Here is a 21,479-nt window from a genome sequence, read left to right as displayed (position 1 = left end):
TCAATTTTGTTAAAGAAATTGAAAGTAATATTATATACCGGTAATAGACATAAGCCACACATTGTCAGTATCGATTTGACCATGGCAAGTCTTACCAGAATAATATAGTTTGGTTCGCTAGTTTCCAATTGAATGGTTTTATTACCAGGATGTGGGATACCATAAGCTCCACTTATTCAATAATATATGTACTCTCGTTTCACAATCCACTCCAGCATGAAATTTGTTGTCAGACATTGTTGCCCCTACACAGGTTGTATTGACTACCGAATGACTAGCTTTTTTTCATGCAATTGGTTCTCAATGTAATTATCGGACATAGTGTGCACATATGGATTGTTTTGCCAATCTTTGTTGGATGTTGGGAAATGATTGTTTTTCTCCACAACTAATAGACTATAAAGATGGTCCTCATAGCTAAAAAATGGGAACACTTTTTATAAAATATGGTTACACTTTTTAGGTCGTGCTTGACCTTTGATCCTTCAGCAAACTTGATAATTGATAGTGATACCATATCTATTTATCTGTACTGTAACAATTAATTGATCAGTCATTAATAACATACCTCACCTTGGCCAGTTAGTGAATGATAAATGTATATTTCAATATCTTGTCCCTGTTACCGGTATATTTATTTAAATCAAAATATAACATCGTTTGCACAGTGAATAAACAAAACAAAGACAAGATGCATTTACAGATACATAATATATGCAAGAATATCATATTTTTTTCACAAAGTATCAATTATGTTTGTTAACTTATATATTTTTTTTCCCTGGTTCGTCACTAGCCCTGTTAATGTGATTGTCTCGGCATAATCGGCCAAAACAAAAAGACTATTAATGACATTGGTCCAAAATTGGCATGAGCCCCATGAAAAATGTGTTCGATTTTTAGTGCGTTTTCCAGATTGACACTCGACTGTCAGATCTCACGTGACAGGCATCTCTATGATTCTGCACACCTGTGAATCTTCCAGTGTGTCATGCCGTACAGTTTGAGAGTCACTTGTTTGTTTTGCAATCGAACACGCATTTTTGAAGTTTTTTGATTTTGAGATACCTCACTAACGACTAGTATTTGAAACTTTTTTAGCTCCTGTTATTGCTGATAGTAGTTTCTTAATATTTATTTGTAGGTATCGGAATCCAGTGCTTCAGAGAATGCTGTGAGGAATGGTGTTGTAATTGTAGAATTTTAGCAGGTTATATGCAAGTTCCATCTGAGTAATAAAAGCATTGCAATAGGTCTTTGAAAATTCTTGAGTTCGAGTCTAATGTTAGAAAATGCTATGAGAAGGTGTTACAAATCTATAATGTTATATCTAATCAAGATGGATAAACAAGGGTTGTTTTTAATGTCAAGCTTAGCTTAGAAGTAAGGTTGAAACATACAACTTCTGCCTATGTTTGTATTCAAATTAGAAGGTTATGTGGAAATAAATACCATGTCAGGTTTATTATGAAGATGTGTAATATTTTATTCTATCAACAAGATAATAAATTCAAGTCAACAATATATTTTGTTTCCAGTACTATTAAAAACAACTGCTTTATCTTCACATTTCATAAATCAAAGATTTAATTTTAATATTTGATTCAAGTGTCTTGCTGCACACTAACACAAATGTATTTCTGTAAAGTTCCATCTGATCGGGGTCAGACTCCTTGAAACAAGCATTTTTCAACTATGATAAAAAACACGATGGAATGCACATAAATATAATGGTTAGCAATTGTTGGGTTTGCTTTCAAATAGAGAGAAATAAAATTAGAACAGTGCAAGAACAATAGGGAAGTCGAATTTAAATTTCAATCAATAGATGTCCTACAGTTTGATGTAACAATTAAAAAGTTAATCAAATTTCATATTTCTAATAATTTGATCTAATAGTAACATTATTTGATGTGCAGTTTATATTAAGTTCAATATTGAACATTTTGCATTTATTTTATTCCATATTTTTAGTTACCTCATATTTTTGTTCGGTTCAAATTTGGAATAAACAATGAATTTTAAAATATTTTCAAATGTATTATTTTATGGACAGTGCAAGAAACTCGTGTCAAGCTTGGACTTCTTCATGATATTATAGAGCACATAATACTACATAATACACTCTACTACTGACATGGGTAAACTACAGCCCGTGGGCCAAATCCGGCCCGTTGGGTAGTTCAATCTGGCCCGCCTAATGCTGCCGCAAACAAACTTTTACCAAATTTCAATGTTTTAGGTGAACAATAACTCAAGGAATTTGTTGAGGTTGCGATTAAATTAACTTTTGGCACAAGTTTATTGCTTTCTACATTTACTTTTGTAACACTGTAAATATCATAAAATTTAATTTTTACGCGACATTGACATGGCCCGCCCATTCTGGTCCCCGAACCTTGCCCATCCCTGCTCTAATAATACACAATTGAAATTCAATGACAACAGTAATACACTGCCATACACAATAATAATTTCAACTTGCATTATTAATAGTAAGAAGTGGCATATGTTCTATTCTACATTCGCATCAAATAAATCACAATAAATATTACAAAACAGTCAATAATCAACTTCATTTTCTCACTATATTATAAGTAAAGGCTTGATAAGCCATTGCATGGTCTATATATAACAAACCAGGGTTAAACTTGGCCTTGTCATATTCCATAATATAATTTGACAAGGTCTTATTAAGAGAATCCCATTGAGACTTCTATTACAGCTCTTGCTCTCTCTGTTCAACATAATCAATAATATATATTGATTTTCCTGCTTTCCAATCTGAAGAGCTCTAGATTAAGAATGTACTTCATAGTGAGAGAGTTGGCAATTGTTAGACTGCTCTTATATTTATGGTTCAGAACTTATGTCAGAATAGCTTTATGGTGAGAATTTGAAACTATTAGGCTATGCGTGAATATTACAAATAATTAATAAAGAAGAAATGATGTTATATTTTATTGAAAGCTTCGTCTTCCAGGTGTTAATGAAGTTAGTCATCCAGTCGATATATTTAGCTTTTTTATACCCAATTTTTAGCTATTTTATAACATTATGTATCTAGCCAAATTGCAGCTTAAGATAGTTATTAGCGCTATATGTTTAAAGATATTTTTAAGTGTTATAACATTCTGAGAAATAACTGAACAGCAATATTTGGATTGAAATATTATAATGAAAGAAAAGCTAAGCAAAGGAAACTTACATCATTTCATTAATCTTTATAAAAGTCCGATTTGAAATTGCCCCCGTTGTCCGTAAATTTGAATCTTCTTGTATGTAATTATACAACTCCTCATTTGAACCTTACGACGGCATGCTAAAGACAGTCTTTAAGTTATCAATATTATTCATGAATAAAAAATATTTTATTTTATAAGATAAAGAGTCGCTTCCATTTGGTATTCAAAAAATCAGATATTTCAGTATAGGTTCATTGGTATTATAGAGTATCTTCTCTCAAGGCAGTGACATGTTTGTTTCTGGTTAGTGAGACAGTATCACCTTAGCTTTTGGTGAAAATAAAGTAATGTCTTAGCATTAACACCAACCATCTCAGTTGAAACTGAAGTGTCATTGACTTTTTTCACTGTCATTTTCAATATCAATGTGTTTAATGGTGATGTATATTTTAACCGAACTTGATTGTTTTAGCTCACCGTAGGAACTGATTAGCGGTCTTTTTATCACTGCTATTGTTCTTTTCTGTACATTTACAATTTTTACAGTAAAATTAATTAAACATCATTCTGATTAATCTGTATTAAAATGGATTTATACAGAACCAAAATGAACAACATAGAAATATAAGTAAATAACTTTACTACGATCTGGTGATATATTCGAAATAAAAACGATGTTCGGAGAAAGAGTTTACACTCAGGTTGCGACAGATGAAAATATGTATATCGGTAAATATCAATATTTTACTGCAGTAACGTTATCTGTTTGTTTATTGGAAAGCAAACAAAACTGTTAAACAATGTGTAATTGTATATGATGCAATTTCTATTGAAAACGAGTTTCTGTGCATTGCCATTGTGTTGTAGTTGCGTAGAGCAGGATTATAATTTGTAAAATTGTGCTGTTACTTGTGAATATGGGAGATAATGAAAACAGTAAGTACTCTCTTCGCAATTTGTTTTGAGAATACGAAAACTTTATTAGGTAACCTTCGTATTGTTGTATAAAATGTAATTTGATATATGTAATATTGATACCTGCAGATTTTAAGTGTATATTTTCATATCCAACCTGAATTAGTAGGCTATTCAGTTTATAGGCTACAGTTTGCCATATGAATTTGTGTCCGTAGTAAAAGAAATCATTAGAATTTATGAAAATTTGAACAAATTTTTAGCTTGTTGAATGCCAGTGGTCTGCCAAATCGTTTTTGCCGGGGCTGCTCGAGTGGCGGACCGAGGTCCGAATTCGTCCTGTTGAGTAATCAATTCCAATCGCACCTGCCTATTCATTCTTGATCATTGGCCCTACTTTGAATGTGTGGAGGTTTCCTTTTATTGAATGACTTGTATAGTTTCAAAGGTTTATTTATAATTTACTCATATTTGCACCTGACTTTTATGATAAGCTAATAATTATTAGCCGGCCGAGGAAGTGTGCATTTAGAAATGTCGAAAAATAATTTCTGGAAAGACCAGACCCCAGTATTTATGAAGTTTTGTATATGTCAGATCTTCAGTTAAAATAGTTGAGTAGCCTACTATCTATTTTAATCAGAGTCTATAATGGGTATATAATATATTTGTAACTGGACTTCTATTCACATTGGCCAGATCACTTTCTTCTTAGGGTCTATTTACCTTTATTGATGTTGACCGTTACACTTACTTATATATAATCTGTATTCAAATGGTGAACAGACCTATTGTGTGCCTTTTCATTCATTTTCGAGAGATAATCCTTATTTAGCTTTGAATAAAAGGTACCACACAATCAATATGTCTGAAACATATCACAAACACAAAGTATCACTGTCTAGGAAAAGTTTATATCATTTTTGCTTCATCTTACCTCCGTACTTGGTACAATAATAGATAGGTTGATATATACTGCAACCTATATAAAGAATTGTATAATACAATTTTATTCCCAAAATTAGGATGTTCCTACTTCCTACGCCGATGTAGGATTTTACAATATTTCAGTTTTCTGATCTATTAAAGCAGTGGTTCTCGAACTTTTTAAGCTGCGCCCCCTTTTTATAAATTGTCAAGTATCGCGCCCCATCTCGAGAATAACTAGAACAGATATTAAAGCGAAAGTATGTTTTGTTCGAGAAACACATTGAAAATTCGTGGATGGGACGTAAATAATGAAATAAATGAAAAGTTTTGAAATGTAAGTATTCAAAATAAGGTGGGCAAGATATACAAATATACAAATATTGGGGCTCCCGAAGTATGCGAACCATGATGGCGGACATCGGAATGTAATATGTGTACTAGGTTAGGGTCAGGCCATAATTTTAGGTATAAATACTACGGGAGGCTCTTGGCTAGTCTTCGAACTGATAATAGGACTAAAATAAGGAAAATTGGAAAAAAATTATTGCCTAACCCTTACCTGTTACCCATGTTACGTTCCGATGTCTGCCATCTTGGTTCGCATACTTCGGGAGCACCCAAATATTTTTATTGTTAATTAGCCCCACGTCCCCTCAGAAAATTGTCTACGCCGCCCCCTTGTAGGTGCACCTCATCGCTTGAGAACCCCCCTTGTGGGTGCGCCTCATCGTTTGAGAACCCCCCCTTGTGGGTGCGCCTCATTGTTTGAGAACCCCCCTTGTGGGTGCGCCTCATTGTTGAATGTTGAAAACCACTGTATTAAAGTTTAGTTGGTCAGTAGCAGAGTTGTTTTTTGCTTAGCTATGGTTTCTGACACTAATACTTAATTTTATGTGTATCATACTGTATAGTGTCAGTGAAACTTTATGGAATTCGTTGATATTTCTATAAAGTTTCTTTCCAGTTGACCTTGGTGACTTCCAAAGTCTTGTCCCTTCCGATAATATTTTTTCAGTCATTATTTTTCACTGTCGTATTGTCTACTTTTTGGATTATATTTGGAAGTGAATCATAAGTTTGAAACTTGAAAGAGCTGTTTAAAGAAGCTAACTAAATTGTATATTTTTGGTTTTGAAACATATTACTGGCATTTATTGCCTTTAACTTTCTATTGAAATACTTAAAAATATAGCTTCGCTTCAGTAAGTTCAAACACTATGTTTAGTTAGATACTAGCTTGTTAAACAGCACCTATTATTTGAAATTTTCAGATAATTTTTTATTTCAAACTTTCAACATTTACATTTCGCTTTGAAATCCTCATTCTCGCTTTGTAAAAGTTCTGGAAACATGTGTTCTCAGTTCAATAATTTAGTTTATTTGAATTTCAGATCCAACTGTGCCACCAGATGGCGGTGGAGGGTTGCTTAGCATGATGAGAGGGGGAGCAGGAAAATTATTCACCAACATCAAAGATACTTCAACAAAGATGGCGGCCACTGTTGCAAGTTATACAAAATCTGAGCTCGATGTTACTTATATCACATCTAGAATTGTTGGTAAGTATGGTAATTATAATTCATGAGAGAATCTTAAAAATTGTTATAATAGTTGGATTTCAAATGGATTTGGGGGAATCTAAATCTTTCCTCCTCGATTTTACTTATCGATCTCGGTCAGTACGTATGTCGATAGGTATTTGTCTGTTTCACTTTCGTATGTTACGCATTATCTCACGAAAGCAAGGTCATAATCTTTTGAATGAATTATGACATATAATTAGCGAGTTATTAATTAATTAGTGATGGGACATGCAATGTCGCTATTGAGTCAGAGCGAAGGAATCGAAACCGCAGTTTCTGTTTTGGGGGCTCCCCTAACTTTCGTTGCCGCGAACAATCGATAAGTCAGCAGTCTCCGATCGCTATCTGGTTTCATTAGCTCTTGGCACCTTAGTGGATCATGTATTTCCACTTGGGCATGTCAGTGTCCTTCTGAGTCAGTTTACGTGACCTTGCCTCGAGAAATTAAATACTTCTCAAACGTAATTATGCAGTTTTCCGATGTCAATATATCTTTTGACTATTAACTGGTATACAAAAATGTGGTATTGCTATTGCTACTTATTTTACTTATAAATAATTTTTGTGAGGTGTGATGAATTCTTATCAATTTAAATAATCTTAATCCTCGTGGCAACTTGCAACTATCATTTCTTTATTTGAAACGCAAATTTGTTTGGATAAGCAACTTGTTTCTCCCTTCCAGTGACGTCTTCTGAATCATTTTTGTGAGCTGTGTATTTTAGAAACTTTAATAATTGTCCTTGTTGTTATAGCGATAACTTGTATTTGAGGCCAAGATTCGTTGCTATAAACGATCTTATTTCATTACAGTGATGTCATATCCAGCAGAGGGTGTTGAAGGAACATACAAGAATCATATCGATACAGTTCGTTCCTATCTTGATTCAAGACATTCAGATAAATTTGCCGTTTTTAATTTGTCACAAAGACAATATAACATTGCAAAGTAAGTTTTGTGAATTGAATTAAGTAATAAACATTTCATAAACGTTGTGCACAAATACCTAAAGCAGCGTTTTTCAAACTGTGTTTTGCGGACCCTTTTTTAGAGTGTTCCACCTGACAAGGTCAAAATTGGTCGCCATGGCGATCTCGGTCGTACTTTGGCGCATCTGGGTTGTAAATTTGTCTCCAACCAGGCAAACGGGCTTTGCTATCTGAACAGACAGACAGGCCTTGTGTCAGTCTGGAAAGCGTGGCCTTTTCGTTGATCGTTCAATATCCTTCTGGAAACCTCAAAAAATAATTATGTTCTAAAGAATTGCTGAAAAAATTCACGCCATCGTAGTAGGGTGATTAACATAACCACTGGATCAAGACTTCCAGTACCATCGAGTTCATGCAACTGAAACAAATACTTGTTACCTTTTTCATACTCTGTATAAACAGGTAATGGGTCGATTGGACCTATATAGGTGTTTGCAAATATATGTATATTGTATACTGTTTTCATTGTTTAGATTAGACAAATTCTAATTTTAAGTTCAAAAATCTTCATCTTCTTTTTTCAGGTTTTATAACAGAGTGGTGTATGGAGGTTGGCCAGCAAAATCTGCTCCATATTTCCCTTCAATATTTAATATGTGCAAGAAACTATTACAATGGTTAAAAAAAGATCCCAAGAATATAGCTGTGATACATTGTGAGGTAAGTGTTTAAAACTTTTGTTTAATGTTTTGATTCTGAAGAAGAATGATAGAGTAGTGCAAAGCATTTATGAAAGGATAAGTTTATTTTGGGGAAAAATGACGTGGGAAGTGATTGGATTTTAATTAAATGAAACTGTGATAACGTTGATAGTTTGCTCTAATGGTTTTGTTTCTGGGGGACAAACTATTTATACTTATTTTATGCTTTTTACACTGATTGTTCAAATATGCATTCAACTGCTTTTCGTGTTATAGTTGAACTATGTATGTCTGATTAAGACTGGCCTCGATCAGACGAAACGTTATAGAAATATATTTGTGTTAGTGTGCAGCAAGACTCTTGAATCACTTAGAAAAGTTGATAAAGTTGCAAATCTTTTTTATTAATTTATTGTTAATTTTAGAATACTCTCCATCGTTTTTTTTGATAAACAATGTTTAGATCAATTACTGCTCATGCAGTCATTATATGTTGAGGAAGCGTAAGAGGTTTCGAGCTCTCAATAGTAATATTTCCCAACACGATTCTGTCATCTTACGAAGGTGGGAGAAATTGGACTGACTATGCTATTTATTTATGGTTATGACCCTTTAGCACCTAGTAGGTGATGAGGTGGTGGATATATGGTCACCCAGCATCTTAGACATACCCCAATGTATTTACTATTTACTAACTCAGGTAATAGGCCTATAAAATCAAAGTTTTCAGTTTCCATGCCAAACTAACTGTTGACTATGTACTAAACTAAGCATTACCCTGCCATTTTCTAAAACTGAACCATGGTTTCTATTTGACAGGATGGACGAGCCAGTTCAGCAGTTGCTGTTTGTAGTTTATTCATCATGTGTGGATTGTTTTTGACACCAGATGCTGCTCTTTACATGTTTAGCATGAAACGTTCAAATCCAGGGATAGCACCATCACATAAAAGGTATTTGGCTTGAAAATATGTTTCGAAAAGATGGGGACAATGTACAGGGTGTTCATATAATCCCTTTACAATTTTAATTTTGTTATGAAGTCAGTTCTCAATATATCCTAACCAGGTTTGTCGTTTTTAATCAGTAATTGTTCAAGTATTTTTACTTTATTTAATACATCTGTGAGAGCAATAAATTTCCTTAGCAATTTTGAAATTTTTTTGCAAGATTTCATGGACATGATATATATTTCTGATTATAATCCCATGTAACCTTTTTTTTGATACATTGTTTAATGTTAGTTCATACTATGATTAGATACCAGCTTGTTAGGGGAGCACTTATTTCTTTGAAAGATTTTCAAATGAAAATGTTTTTGATATTCCAATAAACAATCAACAGAGCTGGGTGCCCAACTCAAAGAGCACTTCGCAGCTGGTTGGTTATTCACCTGTAACTGATGACATTACCGATCAGGCTCGACCATCCAGGAAAACTAGTTACCAGAAATTTTTAATGGCATTATCTTCCAATATTGTAATATATCTCAAAAATTTCTCCTTTACAGATATTTGGAATATCTCTGCGGAATGGTGAAGCCAGAGCGACCTATCGTTCCGAAATCTAGACCAATCAGATTGAAGTCGATCATTCTAGAACCTGTTCCATTGTTCAATCGTCAACGTAATGGTTGTCGGCCATTTTGTGAGGTTTATGTTCGTGATCAGAGGGTTTTGACAACAGCGAAGGAATATGATGCTATGAGGTTTGCTTTGATTATTTTTTAAAATAAGTACAAGGTGTCCAAAAACTTTTGTTCGATTTATAGTTCAGTTTAGTGGCTTTTAAAACCATCTTTTCTAAAATATGTTTCATTAGTATGCTCAAATACAATGTTTTTCACAATTTTTGTGAGATTGGAAAGCTGAAATTGAGTCAGGATCTGAGAGTTTTATGCTTTTATTTCAGGGGTGGGCAAATCATGTTTCGCGGGCCGGATCCGTCCCACCGAAGTGTTCCATTCGTCCCTCTTGTGTTTGCTGAAATTAGGACTATAGTTTTTATGAATATGAAATTCCGCTGAAAATATTGACGAAAGTAAACCATAACGACCCGATTGTTACATTTTGCATATAAACGTTTGTCTAGCTGTTGTAAAAAATGTTTTTATTCATAATTTTTCATATAGAGCTTCGAGCCTCCGGCCCAGTAACCAAGTCTATATATGTAACTGACCCACTTGGAAAAGTAAGTACCCACCCCTCTTTTATGCCAATCCTTGATAGCATTGATTGATAAATTTCATTGTATTAAACCGGAATGATACTCAACTCTCAAACATTTTTGTTTAGGAGTTTTAGTGTTGACGATGGTCGAGCTATCATCGATGTAAGAGCAGATATTGTAGGTGTTTCCGACATTACAGTCTCAATCTTTCATGCTCGACAATTACTTGGTGGAAAAATTCAAGGAAAACAATCCGGGATAAAGATGTTTCAACTTCAGTTCAATACAGGGTTTCTACCTGACTCTACGACCGCAATACATTTTGAAAAGTTAGTTCTATGTATTTATATTCTTGGTCTCCTTTAAAGGCAACCAGAGTTGGCCTATATGAACTGAATTTTTCCAATTCTTGATTTCAGAAATAATTTATGATTTTCTCATCTGGAAGATGATCGTCTTCAATATTTCTTTGACCATCAGGCTAAAAATTGGTCTGATCAGTGTGCTTATAATGCAAGGGTGCTGTATCAAAAAAATAACTTTCTAAGTGATAAAATAGGACTGCTGACAAGAGCAAATTAAGAATATATTTCATAATACTTATCCAGTATGTATAAATGTATTTTGAATAGTAAATTATTTGGCTTTGTTCGTGGCTCCCTGATAACTTCTCTGCGGTTGTGTGGGACCATTTCAAGAAAACCCTGTCATGAAGTGAAAGTTCTGTGAAAATGCTAATCTTACAATTTTATTTTTCTCTAGATATGACTTGGATGCATGCGATATTCAAGAGAAATATCCAGATAACTTCCAAGTCTCGATAAACGTTGATATGAGGAATGAAGAAGAGCCTGAACCAGGCATCGAACATCCTTGGGATGATTTTTCCATCAGAGGAATAAATCCTAAAGTTCTATTCTCAACTAAAGAAGAACAACAAGAAATTTTGCTTAAATTCGGTGAGTGTATTTACATATTTTTACACATTGGATGGTTTACCCTATTTGCGATCAAATATTTTCAGAGTTTCAAAATCTGAACTAGCAGGGCTAACCCACAATTTTTACAGTGTTAATAGTGAAATTTTACCCATGATGTCATAATATGCAGATGCATTTGGAAGATTTGGCTCATTTTGAAGGCATACCGTAGATCAGGGTTTCCCAAACTAGGGTCTGTGGACCCCTGGGGGTCTGTGATGACTGCACAGGGGGGTCCGCAACGATATGAAAAGAGTCTGAAGCATATACATTTTACCGCATATAGACTTTCACATAGACATTCGTAAACAAAATAAAGTAATACGTTCTCGCTATCGCAAATCGTTATTGTTACGAAACTTTAAGAATGGAGGTGAAAAAGATTCTTGCTTTTAGCGTCTGTGAGGTAGACCTTTGTCACAGGGCTACATCGTCGCCTTCATCGGTAATAATTGATCATATGGGTTACTGAGTTTTCACCAGGTGATAACTTGCACGACTTTGTTGTAAGGTCAATTGAGCCTGAGAGGCATGAAACGAAATTTAGTTAATTGTGTGACACTGTAGTTATATACGCAATTAAATTGGATCCATGTGTTCAATTAGTACCGGCAGTCCGGATATCGGATAGCAAATAGATCATAATCTCATCGAATAGCCATTGGTCTACCCGTATTATAACTTCAATATGTATTGAATCGGAGTTTTTTTTCCTGAGTTTTATTTCGTCAAAGGAAACATTATCCTTCCTCGTTGCTAAGCACAGAAATTGATACGGCATGAGATGGGGGTCCGTGAAAAATGAAATTCACAAACGGATCCGCGGCCCAAAAAGTTTGGGAAACTCTTCTGTAGATGACACATGAACGATAGTAAACACTTGTTATTTTTATTTAAGGTCATGCGGAAGAAGACCCAATGCCTTCTATAACTTACAGCTGTGACCTGAATAAGAAATCTAAACCTGAAAAACCCCAGCCACCACCCGCGAAACGAGAGGAAAACTCAAAAGAACCCAAAGCACAGTCTTCTTCCAAAGGAAGTTTTTTTGATACATTAGAATGGAGTCACGATGAACAAGGACAGACCTCCCAGCAAAAAGGCACTCCAACCCAACAACGTACCAGTGCCCCAATTCCTCTTACCCCACCTAGTGAAAGGAGAATACCATCTAGCGATTCCGATGTCAATTTACTTGGTTTGTCTCCTCCTGGTACTAATATTTCTCACGAAACACCGAGCGTACCACCTTTAACACCACCTAGTGAACGAAAAGTTATGCAAAACGATGGCCATGCAGATTTACTTGGACTCTCGTCAACGACGCAATCTGCTCCAGAAAAACCTGCCAAACCTCCACAACCCCAACCTGCTAGCAATTTTGATCTCCTTTCTGGTGCTTCATCTTATAAGCCAATCCCGAAACCACAGGAACAAAGCTCGTCAGAGCCAGATCTAATGGGGGGCATGACGGGTGGTTCACAACATTTTGATCCATTTGGTTCATTTACGACACCCCAATCTTCTGCCCCAAAACCTGCGTCCGATCCGACAGTTTCGCAAACACAGTCAGAATTCATGTCGTTTGATCCATTCGGGTCTGCAAAAACTCCACCCCATAATTCTAAACAACAGCAACCTGCGTTCCAAAATCCTGGTAATAACTTTGATCCGTTTGGAGGATCCAGTGCAACAAATACGCGAATGAATGGTACTGCACCTCAACAAACGTATTCCACCCCAATGATGTCTTCGCAAAGTCGAATGATGAATGGTCGAACACATCAAGCCCCGTCAGCCCAGAGTTCAGACCCATTTGCAGGTGAGGGGACTTGAATGTTGGCACTAAATTTGTTTTTTTGTTTTTTTTATGTTTCACATTTGTTTTCTCATTTTTATATATATGGCACTTATTCACGTAGTTTTCTCTGAACGAGGAGGTTTTGTACAAACAGCCACTGTTAGGTATTAAGCTGCTATTATTTGGTATTATTGAGATCTTTTCAATTTGGCATTGCCTACCCGATTTATTACACTTTGGGCAAGTTGGGGGGCATGGGATTTGAATCTGAGGTGCTCTCACTGTTAAGTCTAGCACTTCAATCACTAAGCCACTGTGTGCCATAATTGAAATTGAGATAATTTTAACCCACTTTTTACATCGGTTGTAGGCGATCTCTTTCGTAAACTAATCTTAATCATTAACTCCTAGTATGCTGCTGTTGGCTTATTGTACTTCTCCGTATATTTGGAATACTTAAAAGGAAAAATAGCTTACATTTGATTTTTTTAGGATTACAATAGCATGTCTAACTCCATGTTTAACGGAGAATTTGAAAGGCATTGCATGAAACAAACAATATGATTTTATTCCTATTATTGTAGATCTCGGTAGTTTTAAGAAGCCATCAATGAATAACATGGGTCAGAAGCAACCCCAACCAATGCCACAACAACAGCAACAACAACAAACCAGGAATCAATACCAGAATCCAAACATGGGTGGTGGTATGGGAAGACCACAGGTTGGATTTGCTTACGATTGCATATTACTTTTGAAATAAGCACTTGCTTGTCGATAATCAGTCGGCTTTGTGTTGTGGCGCATTGTGCTTAATGCTAGGAATACGCTCGCCTCGCACCTCTGATTAACCTGTGTGGGTTCGCATGTTTGATTCCCCTGCGGGGATGTTGATGTGCGAGAGGATTGTTGGACTTCTCGCCGGCGCAGGGTGGTTCACGTAACCACTGGTCGATTACGGCTTTCTCCACCATCAAGTCCATACATCTAAAAACATATAACTGGCTAACTAATTCCATACTCTACATGGACTAGTAATCAGAGGAGAGGTCGTGGTTCGCTGTATGATTGAGCAATCTCATCGTCTTTTCTCTTCCCTCAGGATAAATAGGCAAATACTATCTTATCAGTACTATCATATTGTCATATAAGTCAGTCCAGTCAGCAAATCTTTCGTCACAATGGTCAATGTTTATTGATGCGTCGGCTGTATTGCAGCTTGATTGCGGTTAGTTAGTCTAAGTTACTGTGCGATATGTCATCAATTAAGAAACGAAATTTTAATAATAAAAAATTTACAAATTCTGCGGCTCTTCTAAAGTACTGACTTTCAGCATGCGGCTTTTATACTGAAAAATTGTGCCCACCCCTAGCCTATGTTATTTGAAAATGACAAATGAAATTAATTTCAATTTAGTAGGAAAAAAGAATTTTTGATTCTCAAATTTTTGATTAATTATCTGTGCTATGAGTTTTGAGCTGAAATTTGATAATGATGTTACCACATATTTTTGTCTTGTTTCTTGAATATATTTTAAATTCAAATTTTTTTGGTCGGAAATTTGTTATATTTACTTATCGATCTTAAGATCGGTAAGTATATTGATAGGTATTTGTCTGTATGTCTGTCTGTCTGTGTGTGTGTCTGTTAGATGCACGCGATATCTCACGAAAGCGAGATTGAATCTGCTCCAGATTTTGCATGTGCATTCCTCTTATCTCGGACCAGAAGCCTATTGATTTTGGGCGAATTATGTGGTATAATTAGCGAGTTATCAATCAATTATTGATATAGTGATCTAGATTTTTGTAAAGCGAGAGAATTTTGAAACCCGCCGAGTGTGTGTGTGCGATGCGCAGTGCGCAAGTTACAAGAGCGGATAAATCGAAACTGCAGTTTTTGTTTTGGGGGATCCCCTAACTATCGATCGATAAGTCTTCGGTTTCCAACCGATATTCTCGTTTTTGTTTCATTGGGAATCTCAAATAGCAAACTATGCAATACCCAAATCTTCGTACATAATGATACTAACTGCAACTCATAATTGTTATATTTCTCACAGCAACCTGCTTATCAGCCCGCAAGGCCAAACTACAATGTCGGCGGCTTCTCAGGGGGACAAGGATGGAAGTCAAGTAAGTAGAATCAGCTTTTTATTTTAGCTGATATAGATATTGAGATAAAACAGTATTCCTTTTTTTGGATGGAAATAAAATTTTCATATTCATTTGATGAAATATGAAATTGTTAAATTATTTTTAATTTTAATATATTTAACTTATTTTAGTTCTATTACGAGTTCTGGTTACTGTCTGTGTTAGCCAAGTGAATACACACCTTGCCCATAGGTTTCAGTCCCTTTACACAACTTGATGTCAAGTGTAAAGTAGGCGAACAAAATTTGTTACCTCCACAATGGTACATACACTTATAGAGCCCAACAACCCACTCAAAAGAAAGACTATTTAGGTCACCTAGGATTGTTCTTTTTCAATACCTTGAAAACTCATGCTTGGATGTGAACTGACTGATTATGGAATAAATGCTTTCAATTCCCATAAGTTTCGTACTGGATGGATAAATATTCACAATATCACATGAATAAATAAACTAGTAAGATATGAAATTAAAAACATTACATGACAAATTTCATACTGATTGCTGTGATTGCTACATTCATATTTGGTATTGGAAATAAACATATCCAATAATTTTTCCAGATGTCAAACCACAAGTGAAAGAAGATGCTTTTGATGATTTATTATCACAAAGTGGTTTCACTGCTTCTAAGAAAGAAGAAGCTCGAAGAAAGCTTGCTGACCTGAAGAAAGCAGCCAGAACACAGGACATGGATCCACAGAAAATTAAGGTAACAGAGCAGAACAGTTTTTTTATCTAGAGAATTTGAGAATAACTAATGTGCAATAGCGTAAATGTACATTTTTATTAAGCTGGCTGTGGTTTTCTGTAACATGTTAATCCATGAATCTAATAACTGATTAATTATTCCCATACCAGATATGAACCGGTAACCAAACGAGATGCAGTGGTTCGCCATATGATTGAGTCATCTCATTAGATTTACTCTTCCTGGAAATATGAAAAAATCCTGTCCAATAGTATAGTCGAGATCTTGCTGTATCAGTAGTCCTCCTCAGTCTTTGCTCAGAGATAAGTCCATTTCACTTTCATGTGCATATGACTTGTTTGATTCTCAGAATTTTTTCTGATATTCGTTTAATTGCGATCCATCCATTATACTGATATAATATTATATATTTTGATATAACGATATTAATGTGGACATGTTGTTCCTGATTAGAACTTACTAACACGAGCTATGGGACTTCTGATATAATATTACGTTTATAACATATTAATGATGCCAATTCACAGGCTAGATTTTTTTACTGTTATTAAAGGCTTCGTGTTTTATTTTCAGATCTTAGATTGGGTTGAAGGCAAAGAGAGAAACGTGCGAGCTTTATTATCAACCCTACATACAGTATTATGGGAAGGTACTAAGTGGAAGCAGTGTGGAATGCATCAACTCGTACAACCAAACGACGTGAGTAAAATGAAGTGTTTACTTGTTTATTGGTGTAAATCAAGGGTTTCCAAACCGCGGCCCGTGAGCCAATTACGGCACGCGTAACAAATTGAAATGGCGTGCCGAACTTAAGTGAAATAGTTTAAACTCAAATAAATACTGATATGTTTAACACTTTATGTGTTTACCTTTTTGTGTTATATATAACGCCAAGTGTTACGTCGCCTCCTGAACTCCTGACGTACTCTTGCGCCCTTTCGGTCGCTGCCCTTTCCTGGCTCGCTAATATCCTCCTGCTTCAAAATTTTTGCCCGCGGTCAATCAACCTAACATTGGGAACCCTGGTGTGAATTAACGTTTTATTGAACACAAGCAATACTTAATTAACAAACAGTTCAGTTGTCACCACAAATAACAGAATATAAAGTCAGACATAAGGCACATATTGCCTCTGCTATAACAAAGTACAGAATGACCTCTGGAGACCAGCATGGCAGTATTTATACCCAGGGGCCAGGAAGCATGCCTCAGTGGTTTTACCCACAATGCCATACCACCATGATATGCTTTCATTGGTCAGCTAAAGACCAATAGGATTAGAACACAGTTATCCCTGGATGACAATCACCTGGACAAAATGTAAATGAGAACACAAGTTAACATACTGATCTTCATTATCAGTTAAAGAGTGTTAATGGGTTTCAATCACATTATATCTTTGCCCAGTAGTGTGAAAATTAGTTCAAATCAAGGTCACAATTTGCTAGGTTCAATAAATCTATTCATTTGGTATGAAATATTTGATTTCAGTTTCCTATGAGCAAAGGATGCTCACAGAATTAGCTCTAAATAATATTTTATTCAATCCTATTAAAAAACAATAGAGCTTTTAGAAAATCAGATAGTGAAAATAGTTGTTTGCGTGACAAATTTGCAATTTTTGATGTAAATACCGGTTTGTTACAAAAATGAGCTATGATATAGAATATATGAATGATATTGAGTATAATTACAATGTAGAATTATCTATACCACTCAATGTTTTTAGTAGGATTGAAATTCCCGTTCATGCAATTGCATTCTTATGGAATTCTATGTAACTTGCGGAAATATATTTTATGGTTAATTCTCAACATTCATTTTGCTTGGCCATACGCATTCAACTTATACGATTAGATGCAGATTGGTATTGTGTCGAGCCTGATAATTTGATTACCCCATTTGCTGATCATCTACCGTAGGAGTGTGCAACGTTTCATACAGGAGGGACGAATACAAATCCAAGCCGCGGTATAGGCTTCATAACGCACCATTCCAAATTGGCACTTCTTGGGCACAATTTGTTTTTGCGGACCGCATTTGGCTCGTGGGCCGCAGGTTGCCTGTCCTGGTCTACTGTCTTTTCTGTTTAATAATCAAGTTTAGGTTAAAAAAATTCACAACTTTATTGTTTATTCAGGTGAAGAAAATGTACAGGAAGGCTTGCCTGGTCGTACATCCAGATAAAGCAACAGGTACTCCTCATGAAGAATTTGCTAAAATGATTTTCATGGAATTAAATGATGCCTGGGCTGAATATGAAGAAAAGGGACATCAAATGTTTACGTAATATGATCTACAATGCTTGGAAAGCCATATTATGAATACTATTTGGGATGTTGTACATGGAAAACTGATTCAAATCCCCCAATTCTATGTCACCTATTTCATTTGATTATTATACCATTATTAGATCAATATTTTAATTTGTTTTTCTGTCTGTACATTGATTTTAAAGCTTATTCGAACCAATTTCAACTTCTGATTAATTGATAAAAACGTGCAATTCGAGATTTTTTTTAAATCTGGGGGTCACTTCGAATTATAGGGGTACACTAATTTCACACAAAGTACTATATCCATTGTACTTTTTGGACTTTTGATTCCAGACACAATTATTAGTAAAACTAGTGCAAAACATAAATTTCATGATTTTGAGAGAATACCAGAGAAGCGCTTGCATAACAATGTCGGCTTTGACTCTTAAGTCCCTGAAAGCCACATCGAGCGGGTTGCAAGCCTGAAAGTTTGGAAAGTCCTGCTCTACATCAACTCAATTCCAATAATCCCTTGACCCAACAACCTATTCAAATAAAAGACAATTTCGATTACCTTGTATTGTCATATTTCATAACTTGAAAAATCATGATAGGCTGTAAACTGACTGATTATGGAATAATAGCTTTCATATACATTCACTTTCCCTTATTATACATGTGATTTAGTATTTTATCGACAAATAAATTTATAATTTTCGTATTATACGACCTATTTGTATTCCAATATTCGTGTTTTTAATTATTTTTGGTGCTTTGAGAATATGCTTCATTCTTAGACTGTAAAATACCAGTTATTCATTATGTGTGGAGACAAAGTCTAGTCCTGATTGCTCAATCAGTTCTTATATATTAGAAATTGCATTGGAAATTATTGAGAGGATATAGTTAGTAATAGGAATTGTTTTTCTGAGATGAACCTTTTAATTTTCTCGCAAGCGATTTCAAGTTACAGGAAATATATTACGGTAGACTTTTTTTGCCTAAATTGTTTTTCTAATTTTTCCTGTTCTTAGCCTATTATTTACTTTGTTTCTTTTCTGGGGAAATTGTATTTTGGCAGACATATATTTTCCATCAGGAAATAAGTGGTATTGTGTAGTGCTGATCATAGTTTATATAAAAGTGACCAAATGTATAGAATTCACTTTATTGTTTATTAGTTCTGACATCTGCGGATTTTTCGTTTTTGGTGCAATAACAGCTATGGGTTTAGTATTACATATGCCATTATGCTTTTTCACATTGTGGTAGTTGTTTGTGTAGAGAATGTTCAATTCTGCAAATGAAGTCTTCAAACTTGGCGTGTAACTCTTTATTCATCAGTGACTGTTTGTGCAAACCCTCCTTTGAAGATATGAAATAAAAAAAATATATTAGTGTAATCCGCCAGATTTCAAATGACCAATTTGATCGTTTAAACCAGTGGTTTTCAACCGGAGCCTGTGTTCGAGTTGGGGGGGGGGGGGGGGCTACAAAGGCTAGACGCCAAACTGATTTTACTTTTCCCTTACAATAAAACTCCCAGTTCTTCCTCGTTTCATTGCTTGACAAGGATAATTTACAGGGTGTTTTTACTTTGTTGTGCTTGAATTGTTTGAACCTAATGGAATTTGTAATCAACCAATCAAAATAACACTATAAATACTAGTGTTATGACAAACGGGGTCGTGAGTGCATAGGGCCTCCAGAAGGCGGCACGAGCCATAGAGGGTTGGAAACCATTGCTATAAACCCAAGATTTGAGTGAATAATTTAACAAAGAAAACTGTAATTTTATTTATATTATTTTGAATTCTTTTCAAATAGCATTATGTTTAAGATTTCCTTTTAGCCAACTGATTTCTTGTGAGTTTTTTTCATGTGTAACAATAAAATAGTACTTGTTAATATTTGCTGACGTTATTTTTATTCTTTGAATGTGTAGAATATATATTTATTCTGATTGTTAATTGTACTAAAATGTATATAATCGTTATTTAATAGTTTTATCTCAGACAAACTTGTCATATGGAATCCACTACTCTGTCGATGATAAGTGTCTATATAGTTTCTTTATGCATTACTTAGGATGCCATCTAGAGCAGGGGTGGGTGAGGATTTAGGACCAGGGGCGAAAACTAAATTTAATCGCAATTTCAACAAATTCCTTGAGCTATCTTTTAGCTAAAACATCAAAATTTGGCTTTAGTTTGGCAGCATCAGGAGGGCCAGATTGAATTATCAAATGGGTGTAGTTTGCCCCAGTCAGATCTAGAGGCTTATCCTTTCCAGAATACAATTCAAAATGGCTGAACAGGCGATGATAAATTTGTAAGCTTTTTTAAGCAGACGTGTGTTCTGTTAACGTCCCATAATAGTTACTTCATATATTCTAAATAGAGGAAAACCACGGTGCCAACTATGAAAGTTATCCTATTATATTATAAAAAAAGGCTTAAATGCATTTATATCCATAAAAGTATATGGATTTCGTATCGAAAGTAACAAGACATACACAGTTCAACCAAACGCTTAGATTAATGCTTGCACGAAGAATACCTATGCTGTTGATTTAGTTTCTGCGGGATAAACTATCCTTCCTCCATGCCTTTGTGCCAGCTGGGTGTATACATACCCATATAATTGGAAATAACTATCCCAAGTAGTTCAAGAGTCTTTCTTTGTTAATGTGCAGCAAGCTTGACACTTGGATCACACAAAAATATTGTTTGGATTCACAAAAATTCAGTTTACTAACAAAAACTATACTCTACCCTAAAATATTTATAACCTAGGATTATTATTTAAAATATATATTTACTGTTGATATGCTTGATTTCAGTTTGTTATTTAATCATGCTCTGCACAGTTTCTGTGCACTGTCGTCTTTTATTATAATCGTATGCATTGATTCTATTCAATAAAATTTAGGATTGAGTTTAATTAGTCTTTCAGTTTTATATGGTCTCTGGTTTAAACTCTTTTAGGATAGGATTTTCATATTTATTCCCAACGAGAAAGAGGCCGATAAGTGAGCCTAATCATTTGCTGTACCACAGCCTCTCATCCTATTACCAGTTCATGTCCAGTATGGAAATGGTTAGCCAGTTATTCGTTTCAGATGCGAGGGCTTGACGGTAGAGGAAGCCGTAAGCAA

The 21,479-nt window shown here is 35.0% G+C and overlaps 1 protein-coding gene across 1 annotated transcript in view; it reads left to right on the top strand.

Moving 5' to 3' along the window:
* Positions 1-21,265, top strand: part of LOC120347015 (cyclin-G-associated kinase-like) — a 31,230-nt gene extending 9,965 nt beyond the window's left edge. The window contains exons 10-22 of the mRNA XM_078117634.1: positions 6,422-6,589; positions 7,427-7,562; positions 8,128-8,263; positions 9,064-9,197; positions 9,755-9,952; positions 10,539-10,742; positions 11,176-11,372; positions 12,292-13,215; positions 13,779-13,918; positions 15,258-15,330; positions 15,916-16,064; positions 16,638-16,763; positions 18,205-21,265. Of these exons, the coding sequence (XP_077973760.1) occupies positions 6,422-6,589; positions 7,427-7,562; positions 8,128-8,263; positions 9,064-9,197; positions 9,755-9,952; positions 10,539-10,742; positions 11,176-11,372; positions 12,292-13,215; positions 13,779-13,918; positions 15,258-15,330; positions 15,916-16,064; positions 16,638-16,763; positions 18,205-18,354 (2,735 nt within the window). The 3' untranslated portion in view covers positions 18,355-21,265. The remainder of the gene's footprint in view (positions 1-6,421; positions 6,590-7,426; positions 7,563-8,127; positions 8,264-9,063; positions 9,198-9,754; positions 9,953-10,538; positions 10,743-11,175; positions 11,373-12,291; positions 13,216-13,778; positions 13,919-15,257; positions 15,331-15,915; positions 16,065-16,637; positions 16,764-18,204) is intronic.
* The last annotated feature ends 214 nt before the right edge of the window (positions 21,266-21,479 follow it).

This window comes from Styela clava, chromosome 11, assembly GCF_964204865.1.
Source record: "Styela clava chromosome 11, kaStyClav1.hap1.2, whole genome shotgun sequence".
In the NCBI taxonomy this organism is placed as follows: domain Eukaryota; kingdom Metazoa; phylum Chordata; class Ascidiacea; order Stolidobranchia; family Styelidae; genus Styela; species Styela clava.
This window is presented reverse-complemented; position numbering and strand designations above follow the sequence as displayed.